General features: G+C 43.3%; 1 protein-coding gene across 1 annotated transcript in view; it reads left to right on the top strand.

Moving 5' to 3' along the window:
• Positions 1 to 6: 6 nt before the first annotated feature.
• The window catches only part of crybg2 (crystallin beta-gamma domain containing 2), a 34,779-nt gene continuing 12,704 nt past the window's right edge, over positions 7 to 22,081 (top strand). The window contains exons 1-9 of the mRNA XM_079591754.1: positions 7 to 2,002; positions 6,535 to 8,800; positions 14,197 to 14,244; positions 15,184 to 15,302; positions 18,255 to 18,459; positions 19,608 to 19,747; positions 20,320 to 20,446; positions 20,533 to 20,568; positions 20,645 to 20,784. Coding sequence (XP_079447880.1) covers positions 45 to 2,002; positions 6,535 to 8,800; positions 14,197 to 14,244; positions 15,184 to 15,302; positions 18,255 to 18,459; positions 19,608 to 19,747; positions 20,320 to 20,446; positions 20,533 to 20,568; positions 20,645 to 20,784 — 5,039 coding nt within the window. The 5' untranslated portion in view covers positions 7 to 44. The remainder of the gene's footprint in view (positions 2,003 to 6,534; positions 8,801 to 14,196; positions 14,245 to 15,183; positions 15,303 to 18,254; positions 18,460 to 19,607; positions 19,748 to 20,319; positions 20,447 to 20,532; positions 20,569 to 20,644; positions 20,785 to 22,081) is intronic.

Below are 22,081 nucleotides of genomic sequence, written 5' to 3'. Positions count from 1 at the left end.
TCTCTTCCATCCCCCAGAGATCACCCATCCCCTCAAACACAACCATGACCCAGAGTTCCAACTCAAATTCTGCTTTTAGCCTTGAACGCTCCTCCACTCATCCACCTTCCATTACATCTACTGAGGCAGAAGATCCACAAACCAACACTGCAAATAACAGAAACCTCTCTGCCAGCAACAGTGATAGAGTCAACACTGACCCCTCCAGTGCCACTGCTAATAGCGCCAAATCCATTTCAGTTTCATCCGTGCCTGATGTGATTGTGTCTAGCTCTGTGTCCTACTCCAGAATTACAGAGAACAGTTTGGATGCTGATACTGATATAAAGCCAATTTTATCTTTCTCGGGTACTGATGTTTATGAAAGTGATTTAAGCTCAGTAACTCACAGTTTACCCACAAGCACTATACATTCCACTTCTGATTCAAGTTTTCTGGAAGAAACTCACCCTGAAATTAATTGTGAGACAATTACAATGGTATCTCATCAAACCGATCATTATTCTTCTTCGACATTTACCACTGACTCAGAGAAGCCTGCTGAACCTGTCCTGTTTGAGGATGAGTTAAATATAGCTCTACCAGCTGTATCGAGAAAACACACCACCATTAAGTCATCTAAAAAGGTCACCTTTGACCTTTCAGGTCACTCTGGCCCCATCAGCCCTAACCATTCCCAGAAGGGTCTCTCTAATAATATGTATTATTCAGATGTGGAAACCCTGTCACAGGAAAGTGACCAAGCTAAATCGGCGAACTCGTCAGAAACTTCCTCAGATTTCCTAGACAGTGGTGTCTCCAGCACTTTGACCTCTGAAATCATACATGCCATCACAATTCATCCTCCCCCTCACTTAGATGTTTCATACCAGCTGTTCAGCACTCGATCCCCAAAGGAAGAGACAGACAAACAACAGCTAGCGTGTGAAGACTGTGAGGTTGATGTTCAAGAGGCATCTACTCAAAGTTCTGAGTTGATTGGCCAGGATGAAACCACAGCAGAGAGTATAACAACTAGACATGACCTTCAGATGTCCGTGAAGAGCAAATATGGACCAGACGTGGAGGAAGGAAGTAGACTAGATCCCGATTATCATTATAAATGTCATGTTACGTCCATTCAAGAACCTGAATCAATTGAGATCGTAACCACTGCAGAGAGTATGACCATTAGAAATGACCTTCATATGTTTGTGAAGGAGAAATACGATCGAGAAGTTGAGGAACAAAGGGATATGTATGATGAACATTATGACGTTTCAGTGAATCAAGAAAAGGATGCTGAAGAAGAGCAAATCATGGATGTTTTAACACAAGAGCAAATGTTTCTTCACAAGGTTTTAGAAAAGTATGAGGTTGAAGAGCTGAAAGAGGAATTGAAAATGGACCAAAGCACAAGAGGAGCATCCGCAACAATGGAAGCAGAAGTATGTGGAGCTGAAGTGCTGACAGGTCAAGCAGAGAAGCAGATCCACCGACTCGATCCACTGAAACCAGCCCTACCAGTCAATCGAGAATGTGGCTCTGAAGAATGCACTTCGGCCCCTCCCTTCTCTGAGTCGGCGAAGGTATCGCTTGCAGATTCAAGCATGGAAACACACAGTCACCTGGAGATTAGGCCCCGCCCCTTGGCCCCGCACCAGACCAGCGGAGAGATAACAGCACTGGAGGACACGGCAAGGTGCAATAAATACCAAACAAGCGCTGATAACAACCACGCTGAGAGGGAGGAACACACCACCAGGGATATAGACACACTTCTCACAAGAACACAGAAGAGTGAATGTCAAGAACACATACCTGGAAAGATCTCAGCAGAGGAGACCTTCACACACGGCAAAGACACAAGCTACACACCGGGGTCGGTGACCGCCAGAGATTATATCTCTCACAGGACCCGGGGGAACGTCAGCGAGAGTACATCAGACGAGAGGAGGGAGGAGGAAGACACCGCAGGAGCAAACACTTTCCCTGATTCAAGAAGTTTCATACCTGGGGATAGGTAAGCTGCTGACATCTTATCTTTAATCATGATTGGTGTGTGTACTGTTTGAAATAATATTGTGTTGATCTATAAAAAAAAACTGATGCAGTTTACTCTTATGTGTTTCTCTTAAGCTATGTAAAAATAAATGCATAAATAAGAAAATACAAACACTGTTGTGGGGCTGCCACGGCCTAATGGTTAGAGAGTCAGACTGGCAACCCAGTTCAGGGTTCGATTCTCAGTACCGACAGGAAAAGACTGACGTGTGTGTATGTGTGTGTGTGTGTGTGTGTGTGTGTGTGTGTGTGTGTGTGTGTGTGTGTGTGTGTGAGAGAGAGAGAGAGAGAGGGTTTGTATGTGTGTGTGTGTGTGTGTGTGTGTGTGTGAGAGAGAGAGAGAGAGAGGGTATGTATGTGTGTGTGTGTGTGTGTGTGTGTGTGTGTGTGTGTGTGTGTGTGTGTGTGTGTGTGTGTGTGTGTGTGTGTGCACTTAGATGGGTGAAATGCAGAGGACAAATTATGAATATTGGTCATCATACTTGGCCTAAATTTGTCTCTGTTGCTTTTATATACAGCAATCTAGCTCTTTAGCTGCTTACTCCTGCTTTTATTTATTCATGGGCCATGGCTTTGAGAAAATACAAAATTCATGAATAAAATAATAAAAAATTATTATATATTGAAAAAATACAGAAAGTTAAGCAATTTAGCTCTTCATGTATTCAGCTCAAACATGTATATCATGTATTTTTTATGATTTTTGTATTTTATCATCTTTTGCATGATTAAATTAAACACCGTTCACATGAGCAACAGTCAAATCTAAACGCTCAATTCCCTGAAGTGATCCAGATGATATTTGAATCAATCTTTTGATTAATGTGTTTGATGTATAATGTGAGCTGGACATGAGCATGAAGTCGTGTGTGTACAGCGCCATCATTACTCCACGTGTTCAGCGGCTGTGTTTACACTCCGGCTTCTGTTTCTCTGCCAGTCTCGTTGTCTTTAGTGGACTGTCAGCAGAATGCCCAGTTGCTGTCTCTGTTACATTAGTTCAGATGTACTTTAGTAAATGAGGTTGAAGTTCTTGTCCAAGAACGGACAGGTTTATCAAAGCCTCGCCTCGCGTCCCGTGCGCTGGTTTGGCCGGGATGGGCCGCCGGAGGAATGTTCGGTAGTTCAAGGTTTGCTCTTGACTCACACTTGATGATACGCATTCTTGAAATATCTTTCATGAATGAAGGTGAGTGTCAGAACAGCTGAGATCGTCCTGAATGCTCCGCAAACAAGTGTGACTGTCAGGAATGTGGCTGATGGATTTGCATATTGCACTGGCATTTTGTTTCTATTCTAAAGGTAATGCTAACATGAATCATCTGTGTTAACTTTACCCAATGCACTAGTTAATTGTCAGTAATAGTAAATCTAATACACTAGCTAACGTATTATAAAGATGTTCTTCCATGCATCTGAGAGGCACATGGGAGTTTACACGTTCAGTTTTATTCATCATGTTCTTGCGAACTGCAGTGGAAGATTTCATGCATCAACCCCGTCTTTCAGAGCCTGTCAAACACTCGATAAGAGCTGTCACTCACATCTATACATGCCAAACATTCACAGTACAGGCAGACTCAGCAGCAGGAATGTGTTTCTATGCAAATCTGCACATTCCTGTTGGAGTTCGTGAGCGCTGCAGGAGACAGATGTTACCACGACCCCTTAACATGTTCTTATTAGCATATCGATGACTCCAGCCTTCACATCAGTGCTGTCACTCACACACATCTGGATATATGCATCTTCAGCAGAATAATAACAGTAATGCATGCTTAAATAATGCAGGACTGATGACCATGACTCACAGTGACATTTTTTGACTTCCTCGTTTTTTTAGGCAATTTTAATGAAATTCCCATGTTGAGCTGTTTTTGGCCTGGAAAACCTCACATAATCCCTGTAATTATTAATATAAAAGTATATATTACAGACTTGTGAGTGTTGCCGGGTCCTGGAGGGCAGAACATCAGTAGAACTGCAGCACAGGCCTGTCAATCTTCCATCTGTTGAATATTAAGATCACCTCTCCAAAGCAGAAAGACAAAAATATGTGAACAAAATGCTAGTTTTAGGCACTTGTGATTCATATACAGTATTCATATACCTGCCGCAGTATTTCAACCACTAAAGACACCAGGACATTCTAAAACACTTCTAAAACAAGTGCATTATATTAAAGTACACTCTAAAAAATGCTGGGTTGTTTCAACCCAATTTTGGGTAAAATATGGACAAACCCCAACGTTGGGTTAAAAATGTACCCCAATGGCTGGCTTTGTCCGTATTTGACCCGAAATTTTGTTGAAACAACCCAGCATTTTTTAGAGTGTAATAAAACACTGATATTAAATTCATGAGATCAAATTCATACTATTTACAGGCCAGCAGATGAGCCCAGAATATGAACCCAAAGCACTGAATGGTTGTGTGTTCTATATAATGGGTTTCTGTAGGAAAACGTTGTTTATATTCTGCTTATATTCATCTGCTTGCCTGTGATTGACACTTCATAAGCTCCGCCCCCTTGATTACGGACTCAAACCGTACGGAATATTCCATCAGAATCAACCGGAGATTTCTCCAATTTTTTATTTCTTTTAAGAAACGTTAATTAAAAGACTTTAAGTTTGGAGCAAATGTGTTCTTACTCGTGTTAAACATGCTCAGTTTGGGGAATGAGTGCTGACATTTTTAACGAAGAATCAGTTATCTAATATAATAATAATACAGAATATATTTCTTTAAATGTACTGTTATAGTATTACATTTTAAGATACAGTTGATATATCTCAAACCTGGAACACAGACCTTTGTCTTGATTGTGTGTTTTAGCAAACACTGATGCCCTTTATCAGACTGTCCTGGGTCTTCCGGGTCCGCAGGTTCTCACGCAGTCATGCAAACGTGTGGGAATGCCCAGCATGCGTGTCAGGGGCCGGTCAGTGAATATAGGTGTCGTTCCTGCTGAAATGTAGACTAAACTCCACCTGAACTGACAGAGACTTTAGTGTAGAACTGAAATCTAATGCATCTGATGTGCTTACAAGAACACTTTGTATTTATGCAATAGGGTTTTGTTTTAAGTTATTTTATCTCTTTGGTTGGTCCTGTGTGTTGAACACATGCACATAACCACAGAAGACAAGATCTGAGACACAACAATTCTCAAACAAAATACTAATATCTCAAACCAGAATGCTCAAGGTAGTGAGTTAGTGTGCATATCTAATAAGTGTTCATTAAAAGCTATTGATTATTCATTGGCACTTTAAAAAATGTCAACTGATATTTGTGGCATTGGTTGTACTTACTCCCAAAAATTGAGATGGCTTTTTAAAATTTTGCCATTTCAAATGCACTGGACAGTGTGTGCCGAAGATGGACGTGAGGCGCAGACTCACCACTAGGGGGCGTGATTTACTGTATCCTGAGGAACCAGTTCTGCCAGATCACTTGATACCTCTCCCTTTAAACGTCTCAGGGCGAAATATAATATAGTGAAACATAAACTACAAGACATGCTGCAGATCAGAGTTACACGATATGATTTATCTTGTCCCCGTGTCTCGTCTTTAATCAAACTCGTTTTATATGTATTCATGTTTTAGTGCTGATAAAGTGGTTCTTCTAAAACATCTATACTTTCTTTAATATCAATGAAACCTCTGCTTGTGTTAAAGTGAGAGGAAACTATTAATGTTATGTTCAAATGTATTTTGGTGAATGTATATTTCTGCTAACTTGTGAACATTCAGTTTATACTATTTCTGTTTTTAGTCTGATTTGTGTTCATCTCAACCCAGGGTCTTCTTGTTTAGTAATATTTAACTAACAGAATGAATGCTTACTGTAACTAACATTTTTAGTACTAGTTCTTTCTGAGGTCTATAAGTTAAAGCCAGATATGTAGATAACCTAGTTGATCATATTTGCAATGACAGGTAAATATGCATTACTACAAAGGTGAAGAAAAGGCGTCGCTTTCGATAATTGTGATCCATTATGTTGGTATTTGGCCCTTTACAGCACTCTGTTTATTATATTTATGGTTATTGTTGCATGGTTCATGTTGTAAAGTATGTTGCATTAGTATCTTTTCTCATCCACTCATCTCTGTCCTATTGAATGCTTTTAATGCTATGATTCATTTTAAAGTGCCCATTTCTCCAGAAACTCACCTACGCAAATTGCTACACACTCCCACATTTACACCTTTCATAATCTGTCATCTACACTCTTATAAATGCAGGTGTATTTCTTTTCAAATATAAATGTATTTATTCAGGGCGTTAGAAACCAAACAGGCCTTAAATTCCTTATTGCATGAACAGAATTTGTTCCTCAAACTAGAGATATTTATTTCTCATAGACCTCAAGTGTATTCAGCTTTAAATTACCTTCTAATTACGTTTTAATGCTTTCACTTGCAAGTCGTTATAATTAAAGCATTCATGTTTTCTTCTTCACTTTTATCTTTTGTTGTAGGATCTTCCATGCATCTGTTCTCGGGACAGTGATTGAAGAGTCTGATACTGAAACTGAGTCTGGATCGGACACAGACATGAGCTCGAGTGTTGCGGTGTTCAGTACCAAACTCAGCCGTCCTTCATCGGCTCGCGAGGGCCGAGACGAGGCCATGGTGGTCCACAAAGTGTCTCTGGTCAGTGACAGACAGGGCCATGAAAGCCCGTTAGATGACTTCAGGCGTAGAGATCAAGCGGAGCCGAGCAAAGCCAGCCCTGAGCTCGAGAGAAGGTGGAAGAGTCAATACTCTGAAGAACAACAGACTGGCTTCACGGAGAACACACACCTGAGCTCCTCCTCTCTCCCGGCCCACCGCTATGAAAGAGGAATCTACACGTCTCACTTTCACTCTCAGACCCAGCCCACTCTCCCCCCAGGGACTGGCAGCGGCACTGGAAACTCTAACTGGAAATTTGTGGAGAGCGAAGTTCACGAGAGTGGGAGGATCCGGGAGGAGTTTAGCTCACCCGCAGAGAGAGAGAGAGAGCGAGAGACTAGGACAACAGTCTTTAGCTCACCTGCAGAGAGAGAGAGAGAGCGAGAGACTAGGACAACAGTCTTTAGCTCACCTGAAGAGAGAGAGAGAGAGCGAGAGACTAGGACAACAGTCTTTAGCTCACCTGCAGAGAGAGAGAGAGAGCGAGAGACTAGGACAACAGTCTTTAGCTCACCTGAAGAGAGAGAGAGAGAGCGAGAGACTAGGACAACAGTCTTTAGCTCACCTGAAGAGAGAGAGAGAGAGCGAGAGATTAGGACAACAGTCTTTAGCTCACCTGAAGAGAGAGAGAGAGAGCGAGAGACTAGGACAACAGTCTTTAGCTCACCTGAAGAGAGAGAGAGAGAGACTAGGACAACAGTCTTTAGCTCACCTGAAGAGAGAGAGAGAGAGACTAGGACAACAGTCTTTAGCTCACCTGAAGAGAGAGAGAGAGAGCGAGAGACTAGGACATCAGTCTTTAGCTCACCTGAAGAGAGAGAGAGAGAGCGAGAGACTAGGACAACAGTCTTTAGCTCACCTGAAGAGAGAGAGAGAGAGACTAGGACAACAGTCTTTAGCTCACCTGAAGAGAGAGAGAGAGAGCGAGAGACTAGGACATCAGTCTTTAGCTCACCTGAAGAGAGAGAGATTAGGACAACAGTCTTTGACTCACAGGCACAGGTTGATTCCCGCTTGATGATTGTGGAGACGGATGATTTCTCCTCGGATGTTTTCCAAGCGACTCGAGTGGATCTGATTCCCTCGCCCACCAGCCCCGAGCCTGACGCTCTCTCTCCCTCGTCCCTTACAGAAATGGATAACTTTGTTGATACGCTTAAAAGCATGGATCGCCCGATCCGGCCAAGGCTTCAGCGCAGCACATCCAACACTCCCTTCTCTTCACTGGCACCTATTGAAGAGGACTCGCCGATCCTTCCTCCCGCTCTCCCTCCTCTCCCTCCTCTCTCTCCTCTCTCTCCGGTTTCTGATCCGAATACGCTCCAGAATGGCGCTTCCGGCTTTCCTCTAGACAAGGGCTTCAGCTGGAGTTATCCTAAAGACATGCGCTCCCCGATGACCATGATGAAGGAGCAGCAGTTCGGAGAGCCGGCGGGTCAAAGGCCGCTGCGAGCGTCGGCGCTGAACAGCATCGTGATGCACAGGGGGTCCCTGACCGATCTGGCTAGTCCTGAAGACACTCCCGGGAAAGCCCTGGCGAACGGATCCGGATCCCGTCTGGAGAACAGCTTCTTCTTCCAGCCGACGGAGAACGGGAAGACCTCGAGTCGCTCCATCTTTCGAGCAGCTTCTCTCCCAGAGATCGGACCCGGTGCCGAGCGGATGAGCTCCGCCAATAAGGGATCCGACACGCTCCTCGGCTCCCGGTTCGATCGCTTCTCGTTCCTCACGTCTCCGTCGAGTTCCCTCAGTGGGCTCTCCGAAACCTCTCGCATGAGCGTGGCTCCGGGCCAGCAGAACTCGACCGAGACCTTCAACCACAAGTCCACGATGGAGCTGTACCGCTCTCTTCCCTCCGAAACCCTCCTCAAGAACTCACAGCCGATGAGTCTTCCTCAGAGTCATTCTCAGTCTTTCAGTCTTCCTCAGTCTTTGAGTCTTCCTCGCAGCGCCAGTCTTGACGGAGGTCTTCTGATCAACGACACCCGGGGTTTCCAATCCAATCCAAATCCAGAACCAGAACCAGATCGGAACATGGCCCTCAAATACAGAGCCTTCCCTGATGCATATGTGAGTATTGCTTTGTATGCATGTGTTGGTCATTTACACTTGGCATGATGAGGTTTCTCACTCTGAGAATGAGGGCATGGAATCAATGAGAGTGTTGTTTTCATCTTATGTCACTGCTCTGTTCCTCCCGGTCCTACTCAGACTCTGAGAGTAACCTGATATTAAGCCGCTCACTGCAAGCGTTGTGTAACGTAGTGTGCAGATTGTTTTTGCCCTCAAAGTCTGATGCACTATTGCTGCGTTCCCAGCATGCAATCTTTGCATTTAAAAGACATCTAATAACCGTTTAATTGCTAAATAGTGACTGCAGATTGACCATGTCATGAAATGACACTGATATCTTGTAGATATTATTGACATTGGTAACATGATGGAACATCTGGCAAGTTATTTAGGCATAAACGACATTTTGAATCAAATTCAAGGTTATTTTGTCTAGAAGTGGGTTACTTTAGTCAGGCTTTGAGCCACTTCTAGACAAAATAAATTTGAATTTGGTTTGGAATGTCGTTTATGCCAAAATATCTTGCCAGATGTTCCATCATGTAAGAAAAGTCAACAGTGTTTACAAGGTGTTTGGTTTCATTTCTTTGACATGTTATGTAATTGATGAATTGTGCCTTGTTTTAGCCTAGACTCTGGACTGTGAATGGACGGCTATTAGACGTCTTTTAAATGCAAACTTGCTTGCATGGCTTTGGCTACGTTCAGACTGTCAGTCCAAATCCGAATTTTGTGCATATCTGATAGGAATCCGATCAGAAATAGTACATTTTACAAATCCATTTTAAATGGCATTTCTGGTAATCCGCTTCAGTCTGAATGCTCTGATCGGATTCACGTGGTTTATGTGACTTTCTCACGCCACGTGATATGTAAACGTCAGACGTTGTTGTTATAGGAAAGTCGCTGCCGAAACAATGCTGTGTTGTTGCAAAAGTGCCGAACGAACAGAAAATGACAATATAACGGAGACATATTTTGAATTAATATTCAATATTCTCTATTGCAAACCCGTATTCCTACCAACGCAACATCAATGCCAGAAACCAATGCATGGACACACACATCGGATCTGAACAGTTGCGATACACAGTGTGGACGTCAGATCAGATTCCAATCAGATACACAAATAATCAGATTTGATTGACAGTGTGATTGTAGAACGTAGCCTGTGCTTCTATACTGTTCACACCCTAAGCCCAGTGTGCTCAACTCTGTTCCCAAATACATCTCGTTCTTCCAGACGGCTGTAATCTTGTCTGTGTCACGAGTCGCACTAAACTCTGCAGGACTGCAAGAGTTGGACTGGTGCTAAACCTCAGTGAACGAAAGCCTAGACGCGGTGTAGCGTCGCCTCACGCCGAGGGTTTGCAGTGGAGGATAGATTACCTCAGTGCTCATGCAAAATTCACGTTTCCTCTTGTGCTCCGTAACAGACACAGAGAAGCTCTTTAACTCTCTACTGTACTGACTAATGAGTTTGCAAGTCAAATTTGAAGTTTAACCGAAAGCGGCTTTATCAAAACTTCAAGGGTTTTAATATTAATGTGTTAAGATGTAACCTTCAGTCAAGCTCACATTCCCCCCGAGGCATTTCTTACATAATCATTATCTGCAGAAAATCTTTGAAAGCACTTGATGAATTTTGCATATAAGGCTTTAAATGTCTCGCAGGTTTGATCGTGCAGAGAGAGTCGGGACGTGACTAGTTTATGATTCTGATATTGAGAGGTTTGACAGGCAAATGTCCGTCACTAGGAGAGACTTCTGTTATCACACATCCACTGTAAAACACACTGTTCACGTCGTGCCGCTCTTCTCTGTGTTGACATAGAGGTTAATGATGCAGACTTATCTGACTATTCAGCTTCACATTAACATTTCATATGCAAAACAGCTTTTACAGATGCATCATGTTTCCAGTCTCTAAAATAATAACAGTTCAGGGTTTAGTGATGGAGCAAACCTTTTTGTTTCCCACCTTAAAAAAATATTGTTGGCTTAACTTAAAAAAGTTCATTGAAATTAAAAAAATTAGTTACTACAATAAAGGAGATTCGTTTAATAAATAGAAACTCAAAGTCACATATCTGAGTCAAACTAATTATCTAAGTTGATTTGACAAAAGATTAAAAGTTATGATAACAAATCATGAAAATATTTAAATGCATAGAACTGTGTCTTTATTGAGATGATCTATAACACAGAGAGCAGAGGTCTGTATGATTGGCTGATTCCAGTTGAATGAGTGTCTGATGGGTTTCCCACTGGAGGGACCAGTGGTGCAGCTGGGCTGTCGGGTCGGGACGGTGCGGTGGAGCGGGTGTTCCCGGACGGTGCGGTGGAGCGGGTGTTCCCTGGAGCTCCTCCAGAGGCCGGGAACGAGGGAGAGGCTGATGGAATGTGAATCTTCATTATCTTAATGTTCACCTCGTCGTCTCTAATCAGCGCGGATGGTTTCGCTAGACCGGCTCAGACACACCCTGCTCTCAGTCTTGGCAACGAGACACGGAGAGAGATTATGTGGCTGCACACTTCACATGTAGACTCCGCTTCAGTCATGCACTCAATAACTCTTGTCCTACTGTAGTCTGGGAATATACCGCATGTGTGTGTGGGTCTCATACGGCTCAAGGCAGAAGGATTTTAATGTTTTAGATGTTCTACATGTTATGCCGCCTCTAAAGGCTTTAGCTATAGTTAGCCTATATCCATTTTTTTTAGAAATGTCTTTACCAATTTATAGTTTTTATTTATAATATAATTTATATTTTTAGGTAGATAGATAAATATATATTTTTAGCATTTTTCATTTTTATGTAGCCCAGATAGATAACACTTTTTTTTTTTCTTTTTTTTTGATCGTTTTTTTGAAATACATTTCTTTAGTATTTTCACTTTTAGGTAGATATTTATTTATTGATTGATTTAGATAGATATTTATATATTTTTTTACTATTTTCTTTTTTAGATGGATTTTTGTCATCTATTTAGATTTTTATTTTATTTTTTACCTTCATTTAACCAGGAAAAAGTCCCACTGAGTTACAATAACTCTCTCCCGGGGAGTCCTGGCCAAGATAGGCGGCCAAAAAGTTGCAAATAAAAAAAAGACAGGACAAAACATGTCATACTACACAACAAATCTCTATACAAAGACTATACATATACAAACAAAACATTTAGTTTAACTTAAGTAAATATGTAAGGCAGAATGATATAATACATCTAATTTTTTTAATAAAACGGAGGTAGAGTGCATATAAATTAAGTCATATTTAGATGAATTCAGAAGGTCCTCTGCTGTTATTGAGTCGATGTCACGGATCGACTGTAGAGACACGGACTGCGGCTCACACACATTTCCACGGTGCATATCTGATGCATATCTGCTCTTTGGGAACATATATTTTCACAGTGTCTGACAGTGAGATTGACGCATGGGTAGTTTTATAAGATTATGTAAGCCTGTGTTTGTCACTGAGAGCATCCCCATATGCAAACAGAGGAACGTACACTCGTGTAATGTTGTCTCTGCTCAGCTTGCCATGCCTCACTCATAACCTCATACACACTTACAACCCAGCGGTCAGATCTGTCACGTCCTGGAGAAACTCCTGGAGAAACTCCTGACCTCTGCACATGACCCTCTGGATCTCCATTCTAAAGCGTTTGGTCATGTGTGTTTCTCTGCATGAATGAGGAGCTCGACGTACAATGGCATTTCAAGCATGTTCAGTGCATGTGTGAGACGGGTCTGGTGACAGTACAGCCTTTCACTTCTTCATGTGCGCGTGTGTGTGTGTGTGTGCGCGCGTGCGTGTGTGTGTGTGTGAGAGTAAAGTGTTGTGTAAAGTGCATGTTCTTCTATTGTCAAAGGTTATGTAGGAATGTAGTTTTCTCTTAAACACCTGAACCTGTTGAATGCTGACAAGCTTTACATGACCTTTCTAAAGTACAAAGATGAGAAAATGAATAAAACGGATGTTTTGATGCATTCTGAACCTCGGGATTTTAATGTATAATACAGTGAAATATTATTATAATGTAGATCATCAGTTCTCTATGTGAATATACAGTAAAGTGTAATTTATTCCTGTGATCAAAGCTGAATTTATCATCATTACTCCAGTCTTCAGTGTCACATGATCCTCCAGAAATCAGTGTAATATGATGATCTGATGATCAAGACACAGTTATGATTATTACCAGTGTTGAACACAGTTGTGGAGCTTCAGATTTCTGTGGAAACTATTGTACAATTATTATTTAATTTTTTTCAGGATTCTTTGATGAAAAGAAACTTCAAAAGAACAGCATTTATTTGAAATATAATCTTTTCTAACATTATGGGCCCTATTGTAACGCTCTGAAACGCAAGTGTCAAAGCGCAAAGCGCAAAGCGCAAGTAACTTTGTGGGCGGATCCCGGCGCTGTTGCTATTATACCGGCGGGATAAACGACTCTTGCGCCCGACGCAAATCTAAAATGTGTTGTTCTGAAGTCGCTTCATTATTCATAGGTGTGGTTTGGGCGTAACATGAAATAAACCAATCGTACCAATCGCTATAATTTGGGTAAATGTGTAGCCTAATCTAGATTTTTTTTTTTTATCTAGATAGATCTTTTTCACATCTTCACGGACACAACCTCCCTCGTGTGTTAATATTTTTCCTTGTAATAATGTATGATTTGCAAAAATGAAAACTGCTGCATCTGTTTATAATTATTAGAGAATCAAAGTGGATGCGCGTTAACATTATGGCCAAGCACGCGCCCTTAAAATACCATATCACTAACGTGCAACGCGCCACTGACTTTAGACTGGGTTTTTTCCTGGTCAATGGCGCAATTGCTTTCTAAAACTGGAAAATAGCACCAGGGCAGTTTTGCGCCGGAACACACTCCTCTTTGCGCAGAACCGCCCCCGCGAGCGCAAGTTCATTTCCTAATTTACCGCCGTGCGTCTGTGGAGGGAAGAGTCGCTGTGCGCGGGTGCAGAACAGGAATGAGACATGCGTCGGTGTTCAAAGTCAATTGCGCTGGTGCGAGATACGGCCCTATAACTGTCTTTACTGTCACTTTTGATCAATTTAACGTTTTGCTTTAAAATAAATCTTACTGACCCGAACCGTTGACTGGTAGTGTATAAATCACAAATATTTATATTGATATATAAATTATTTAATGAATTAAAAATGTAAATGGTTCAGGTCTTGCTTGTTTCATAAACATATGCGTTATACATTTACATAATCTTGATTTAAGAATGTTTAGATATTTGTGTTGGAAAACAAGACAGAAACCCTGAGGAGGAACACTGGTGCTTTATGTGTGTGTGTGTGTGTGTGTGTGTGTGTCATCTCATTACTATATTTACTTTCTGTCCTCAGCTCACGAAGGAGAAGGAGCACGGCAAACTCAACCCTCGGCCTGGGAAGGTGAGTGTGTGTGTGTGTGTGTGAGAGAGAGAGAGAGAGAGAGAGAGAGTGTGTGTTTGTGTGTGTGTGTGTGTGAGAGAGAGAGAGAGAGAGAGAGAGAGTGTGTGTGTGTGTGTGTGTGTGTGTGTGTGTGTGTGTGTGTGTGTGTGTGTGTGTGTGTGTGTGTGTGAGAGAGAGAGAGAGAGAGTGTGTGTGTGTGTGTGCAAACTCAACCCTCGGCCTGGGAAGGTGAGCGCGCGTGTGTGTGTGTGCAAACTCAACCCTCGGCCTGGGAAGGTGAGAGTGTGTGTGTGTGTGTGTGTGTGTGTGTGTGTGTGTGTGTGTGTGTGTGTGTGTGTGTGTGTGTGTGAGAGAGTGTGTGAGAGAGAGAGAGAGAGAGTGTGTGTGTGTGTGTGTGTGAGAGAGAGAGAGTGTGTGTGCGTGTGTGTGTGTGTGTGTTAAAGCTGTTCTGACACACACACGTTTGGACAGAACGACAGGATAGTAAATGAATAGCTAAGGCTGACACAGAGAAGTTGGAGAAGTTTTGCGATGTGAGATTGCTCTCTGGCGGGAATATTAAACCACGATAAGGCTTTTCCAGACGGCCTGAGTGAACTTCCCACTGACAGTTACATCGATTTTCTTATATTTGAGAACTCGTCGTGCTGTAGTTTGGGTTCACATTCCTGTTCCTCATCGGCAGCGGAGTGAGTGATGTAAAGGTCACCGAAACTGGAGGATCTCCTGCGACTGCGACTCCGACGGCGTGCGTGTAATATTGCAGCCTGAGGATCTCAGACAATAACAGTGCTTTTCTAAAGTAGGTCGTGATTCCCCGTCAGATCGAGCCTCGTCCTGCAGGAACATCCAGTGTTCAGACGTCGAATACTAAACAATGCAGTCTTTGTAGAAAACACGTGTGTGTGTGTGTGTGTGTGTGTGTGTTCTTCCTATCAGATGCTGATCTACGACAGGCCAGGAATGAGCGGCCAGAGGATCGACGTGCGAGGAGATGTTGTGGACGCCACACCGTGGGAGTTTACTGACACCATCTCAGTGCGGGTGATACGGGGAGGGTGAGACACACACACACACACACATACACACACTCTCTCTCTCACACACACACACACTCACACACACACACTTACACACACTCTCTCTCTCACACACACACTCACACACTCTCACACACACACTCACACACACACACTCACACACACTCTCTCTCTCTCTCACACACACACACACACACAAACTCTCTCTTATATGATGATCTGATGCTCAAGACACAGTTATGATTATTATCAGTGTTGAACACAGTTCATATTTCTGTGGAAACTGTGATACATTTGATTTTTCAGGATTCTTTGATGAATAAAGTTAAAAAAGACAGCATTTAATAATAATAATAGTTTGTTACATTTATATAGCGTTTTTTGGGACACAAAGCTTTACATCCGGATGGATCTTCTGTGACATTATAAATGTTTTTACTCTCACTTTTGATCAATTTAATGTTGCCTTTTTGAATGAAAGGATTCCTTTAAAAAATAAAACGTTGACTGGTTGTGTATAACTCACATATATTTCTATTGATATATATTAATTGATGATAAACTTAAAAAATAGCCTGTAGCTCGAACTGTAGAGCGTCTGCGCTAGTAACGCCAAGGTCATGGGTTCGATTCCCAAGGAAAGCAAGAACTGACAAAAAAATCTTGAATGCAATGTAAGTCGCTTTTAGCATCTGCCAAATGCATACATGTAAATGTCTTGCGTGTCTCATAAACATGAGCGTGATACAGCAGATACAGCAGTAGTGTTATATGCTGATGCACAGCTGACCCGGGGCAGTAAAGACAGGAGATGTGTTCAGATGAGCAGCTGACGGGAATCAGGAACATTCCTCATCAGTTTGGACATGCAGACTCTCCGTCTCCCAGCTAGCCTCCCCAGTCCCTCACACCAGCATCCACTGCAGAACCACACATCTGCACATTAGAGACGTCTTTACTGCACTTCAGATCCGGTCCTGCAGAGTTTATCTCCAGCACTGATCTAACACACCTCAACAAGCTTTACTTTACTTTACTTTATACTTTATTGTCAGACTAAGTCCGAATTTTTTTTTACATGACAGCATCCATGTTTACCACAACATTTAACAAACATTCAACACTGACATTCACTCAAACCACACAGTTATACAATCATTACAACATGTATCCCTCGACCCACCAACCCAATGCTCTTGATCTCTGTTCAGCGCTACGATTGCCTGATGCACAAAAGAGTGTTTTAGCTTCACCTTATTAAATTTGGCATTTAATATTAAATACCTCCGCTTTGACGGTAGTAGTTCGAAGTCTTTGTGCAAAATATGCATGGAATTAGAAACTATATTGTTAGCCAGCCTGAGAATATTATTGTGATAAGCTGAGTCATAAACCTTCTCAAGCGGCTGACCTACTATCTTTGAGCAGACTTTTAATTGATTAAAAACCTTTTTTTTTAACACGACAGACAGACTTTTATACCAACTAGAATTGCAGTATTGCAGTAAACTCAGTATCACAGACCTAAATAACAGCAGAAGAATCTGCCTTCTTACTCCAAAAGACCTAAGACGGCGCAGATGATAATTCTCTGCTTTTGTCTTTTTACATAGAGTCTCAATGTGATCTTTCCAGGATAACATCGTCTTTGGTCACTCCCAAATACTTATATGTCTTGACCAGTCTAATTTCCTCCTTATGAATAAAGACAGGCACTATATCTGCCGTTGACCCAAATACAATCTCCTCAGTTTTACTCGTGTTGATGATAAGAGCGTTATTCTCACACCACTCAACCAATTTACTTACACCGTGTTGATGAACCTCAGGACTATCTACAAGCTAATGTCTTCAGGATCACTAAACTCTCAGCTCGGTGTGTTTGAGCTAAACTGACGGGACAGTGGCCCTCCAGGGCCGAGTTTGGGGAACCCTGGTGTATTAGTTCTGTGTTGTGTGTTGTTCAGATGGGTGATGTGTGTGTTGTGTGTTGTTCAGCTGGGTGATGTGTGTGTTGTGTGTTGTTCAGATGGGTGATGTGTGTGTTGTGTGTTGTTCAGCTGGGTGATGTGTGTGTTGTTCAGATGGGTGATGTGTGTGTTGTGTGTTGTTCAGCTGGGTGATGTGTGTGTTGTGTGTTGTTCAGCTGGGTGATGTGTGTGTTGTGTGTTGTTCAGCTGGGTGATGTGTGTGTTGTGTGTTGTTCAGCTGGGTGATGTGTGTGTTGTGTGTTGTTCAGCTGGGTGATGTGTGTGTTGTGTGTTGTTCAGCTGGGTGATGTGTGTGTTGTGTGTTGTTCAGCTGGGTGATGTGTGTGTTGTGTGTTGTTCAGCTGGGTGATGTGTGTGTTGTGTGTTGTTCAGCTGGGTGATGTGTGTGTTGTGTGTTGTTCAGCTGGGTGATGTGTGTGTTGTGTGTTGTTCAGCTGGGTGATGTGTGTGTGTTGTGTGTTGTTCAGCTGGGTGATGTGTGTGTTGTGTGTTGTTCAGCTGGGTGATGTGTGTGTTGTGTGTTGTTCAGCTGGGTGATGTGTGTGTTGTGTGTTGTTCAGCTGGGTGATGTGTGTGTGTTGTGTGTTGTTCAGCTGGGTGATGTGTGTGTTGTGTGTTGTTCAGCTGGGTGATGTGTGTGTTGTGTGTTGTTCAGCTGGGTGATGTGTGTGTTGTGTGTTGTTCAGCTGGGTGATGTGTGTGTTGTGTGTTGTTCAGCTGGGTGATGTGTGTGTTGTGTGTTGTTCAGCTGGGTGATGTGTGTGTTGTGTGTTGTGTGTTGTTCAGCTGGGTGATGTGTGTGTTGTGTGTTGTTCAGCTGGGTGATGTGTGTGTTGTGTGTTGTGTGTTGTTCAGCTGGGTGATGTGTGTGTTGTGTGTTGTTCAGCAGGGTGATGTGTGTGTTGTGTGTTGTTCAGCAGGGTGATGTGTGTGTTGTGTGTTGTTCAGCAGGGTGATGTGTGTGTTGTGTGTTGTTCAGCTGGGTGATGTACGAGAAGCCGAACTTTAAAGGGGAAAAGATCGCTCTGGACGAGGGCGACACCGAGCTCACCGACCCGTTCGGACCCGCAGAAGAACACGAGTCGCCTCAGAACGAGGGAACGGCGGCGGATCCCGCAGAAGAAGACGAGGAGCCTCGGAGGAAGAGGAGGTTCGTCATCGGGTCCATACGGAGAGCAGTGAGGGTACGGCATCTCCATCACATCTACACTCGTTCACTTAAAGCTTTTCAGAGCAGAACCTCTAACGTCCACCGCCGTCTGTCTGAACTGATCACGGAGAGCTTCTTGGAGGAGCCAGAACGGATCTTGATATCGCTTCATTATTAAGAGTGTGTGAACAGACTTTGCTTCAGTCCTTGTGCGCCACCTTGTGTCCTGAAGAGGAATTGTGCTGATATTACACAGGATAACTCGAAGTACACAAATCAAGTATTCAAATATTACTCCAGCTAGAGTACTTGATGATCCATATATGTGTTCTAGTCAGCACTAAGAGAGATTAGTGCATGCATTCAATATATATTGCAAATAAGCAAACTTTATTTTACCATCAACACTTATTATTCACCATCAAAACATTCAACTTTAATATACTAAAATATTACTAATAAGTCAAGTGTGCAAACTAATCATATATGAGAGTATTTTTAAAAATGGGTGTGCAATTGTGCAAATATGTGGAGACAAATAGTATAAAAATACAGACGTCACATGGCTAAATGTTAAAACATTTTAAGGAACGCTATGAAAACATATTAGTTTATATAATCTGAAACTGCTACAGAGGGAAAGTTTAAATATTTGTATTATTTATAATATTATTTTTATTATTTATAAATATTATTAATAATTATACATTTTAAATGTATTAATTTGTGTTATTTTACCTAAAATCCCCGTACAGACACTGACACACTAATGCAAACATTCAAGCTTTTCAACAGGATTAGAACTGCTGGAGATTGGCTCACATCAGTTGCTCACACACTCAAGCTCTTGTTGACAGTTCACAAATGAATCGTTCAGTGAATCGTTCAGTGAATCGTTCAGTGAACCAGTTCAGCGGGTTCAACTCGTTCATGAATCGGACATCGCTCTGGCGATTTCTTTTGAAATAAAGAGGAAAGTTGTTATGTTAAAACATAATATTATGCTTTGGAATGCAGTGACGTAAAAGTAAAAGTTTCCCAAAATAAAAAATACAGACACTTGAAAAATGTACTTAAGTATAAATAATTAGATTCAGTCCACCGCCGCTTCACTTGCACACGTCTGTTTAACACTCATCACAACACTTGCTGATGCTCGGCATAACTTTTCTGCCCTTCCAGGATTACAGCGTTCCTGAAATCTGCCTTTTCCCGGAGGAAAACGCGGAGGGCAAGAAGGTGACGTTCAGAGACACGTCAGACGACGCCAGAATCTTCGGCTTCCCGATCAAAGCCAACTCCATCATCATCAACGCTGGGCTGTGAGTGACCTCGGTTCATGTTTGGGGGGTTTAAAGTCATATTTTCAAAGGAAATTTTTGGTTTCAAGTTTTTTTTTTTTTTGGGGGGGGGGGCAACTTGTTAATTTTGTTATTGGAAAAGCGAAAATGGCTCTTTATCTGACAAGGACAAAATAGAAGGTAAAGTTGGTCGGGATGTAGTACGAGAGTTTAAGAGTTTAATAAAAGTAAGAATCAAATTTCATTTTTATTGTATACAACTATTAAGAATATAGAGGAATGTTTGAAAATGTATAGAATTATAAAGAAAGCTTTGTTAGAGATTAATTAATTTTTGCTAAATGTCTTGAGTAAAGTATATGTTTATTGTTTTTAAATGATTTAATAAAGTGTTATAAAAAATCTCTCTCTCTCTCTCCCTCCCTCTCTCCTCTCTCTCTCTCTCTCTCTCTCTCTCTCTCTCTCTCTCTCTCTCTCTCTCTCCCTCTCTCTCTCTCTCTATCTCCCTCTCTCCCTCTCTCTCTCTCTCTCTCTCTCCCTCTCTCCCTCTCTCTCTCTCTCTCTCGTCCTCATCATGTGTGTGTTGTGCTCAGATGGCTGGTGTTTGCGGAGCCCTTCTTCCAGGGTGTCCCTCGGGTGCTGGAGGTGGGGGGGTTCTCCAGTCCCTCGGCCTGGGGCGTCACACACCCGTACGTGGCCAGCGTTCACCCGCTCAAGATCGTAAGCTCACCTCCTCTCTAACCGAACCCTAACCCTGCTTATCACACACTAAAGCAGATCTGCTGAACTCATGATGTGTTTCACAGGGGGAACCTAGAGTCGAGAACCTCCATGAGCCAAAGGTGAGTTTTAAATCCTCCTTGCTTCTGTTCTGTGAGGCAGCGAGGGCAGATGATGATATCTGTTGTATTGTGCCAGATCGTGCTCTATGAGAAGCCGTATTTCACTGGTAAAAGCAGAGAAATCTACAGCAGCATGAGAGATTTTCTGTCTCGAGTCGACAAGCAGCAGCAGCTGTTCGTGTTCAGCGCAGGATCCATTAAAGTCATCGGCGGCTGGTGAGTGAGTGAGAGAGTGTGTGTGTGTGTGTGTGTGTGTGTGTGTGTGTGTGTGTGTGTGTGTGTGTGTGTGTGTGTGTGTGTGTGTGTGTGTGTGTGTGTGTGTGTGTGTGTGTGTGTGATTTACTCTCCCTCAAGCCATCCTAGGTGTATATGACTTTCTTCTTTCAGCCGAATACATTCAGAGTTATATTAAAAAATGTTCTGGCTCTTCCTTGAACTGCCACCTTACCGTGGTGGAGGGGTTTGAGTACCCAAACGATCCTATGAGCTGTGTTGTCCGGGGCTATATGCCCCTGGTAGGGTCTGCCAAGGCAAACAGGTCCTAGGTGACGGGTCAGACTAAGAGGGGTTCATAAACCCTTTATGTTGCAAGGAAAAACAAGGACCGTTACGTCGCCCGGCATGGCGCAGCCTGGAGCCGGGGTTGGACTCGTATGCGAGCGCCTGGTGGCCGGGCCTCCCCCCATGGGGCCCGGCCGGGCTCAGCCCGAAGGAGCGACATGGGGCCGCCCTCCCGTGGGCTCACCACCTGCAGGAGGGACCGGAAGGGGCCGGACACGGAAACTAGCTTTAGGAACGTGGAACGTCACCTCGCTGGCGGGGAAGGAGCCTGAAATTGTGCGTGAGGTTGAGTGGTACCGACTAGAGATAGTCGGGATCACCTCCACGCACAGCTTGGGCTCTGGAACCACACTCCTCGAGAGAGGATGGACTCTCTACCACTCTGGAGTTGCCCATGGTGGGAGGCGGCGGGCTGGTGTGGGTTTGCTTATTGCCCCCCAGCTCAGCTGTGTTGGAGTTTACCCCGGTGAACGAGAGGGTCGCTTCCCTGCGCCTTCGGGTCGGGGATAGGTCTCTCACTGTCGTGTGTGCCTACGGGCCGAACGGCAGTGCAGAGTACCCGGCCCGTCTCTGGGAGGGCTGCTGGGAAGTGCTCCGACTGGGGACTCCGTCGTTCTACTGGGGGACTTCAGCGCAGACGTAGGCAGCAACAGCGACAGTGATTGAGAGGAACGGCCCCCTGATCTGAACCCGAGCGGTGTTCTGTTATTGGACTTCTGTGCTAGTTACAGCTTCTCCATAACGAACACCATGTTCAAGCATAAGGGTGTCCATCAGTGCACGTGTCACCAGGACACCCTAGGCCGGAGGTCGCATGTCTTGGACACTCGGGTGAAGAGAGGGGCCGAGCTGTCAACTGATCACCACTGGTGGTGAGTTGGATCCGATGGCGGAGGAGGAAGCTGGACAGACTCGGCAGACCCAAGCGTACTGTAAGGGTCTGCTGGGAACG

The sequence above is a fragment of the Phoxinus phoxinus genome (genome assembly GCF_949152265.1).
Source record: "Phoxinus phoxinus genome assembly, chromosome: 19".
Classification (NCBI taxonomy): Eukaryota; Metazoa; Chordata; class Actinopteri; order Cypriniformes; family Leuciscidae; genus Phoxinus; species Phoxinus phoxinus.
The sequence above is the reverse complement of the archived record's forward strand: the minus strand, read 5'-3'. Positions and strand labels throughout refer to the sequence as shown.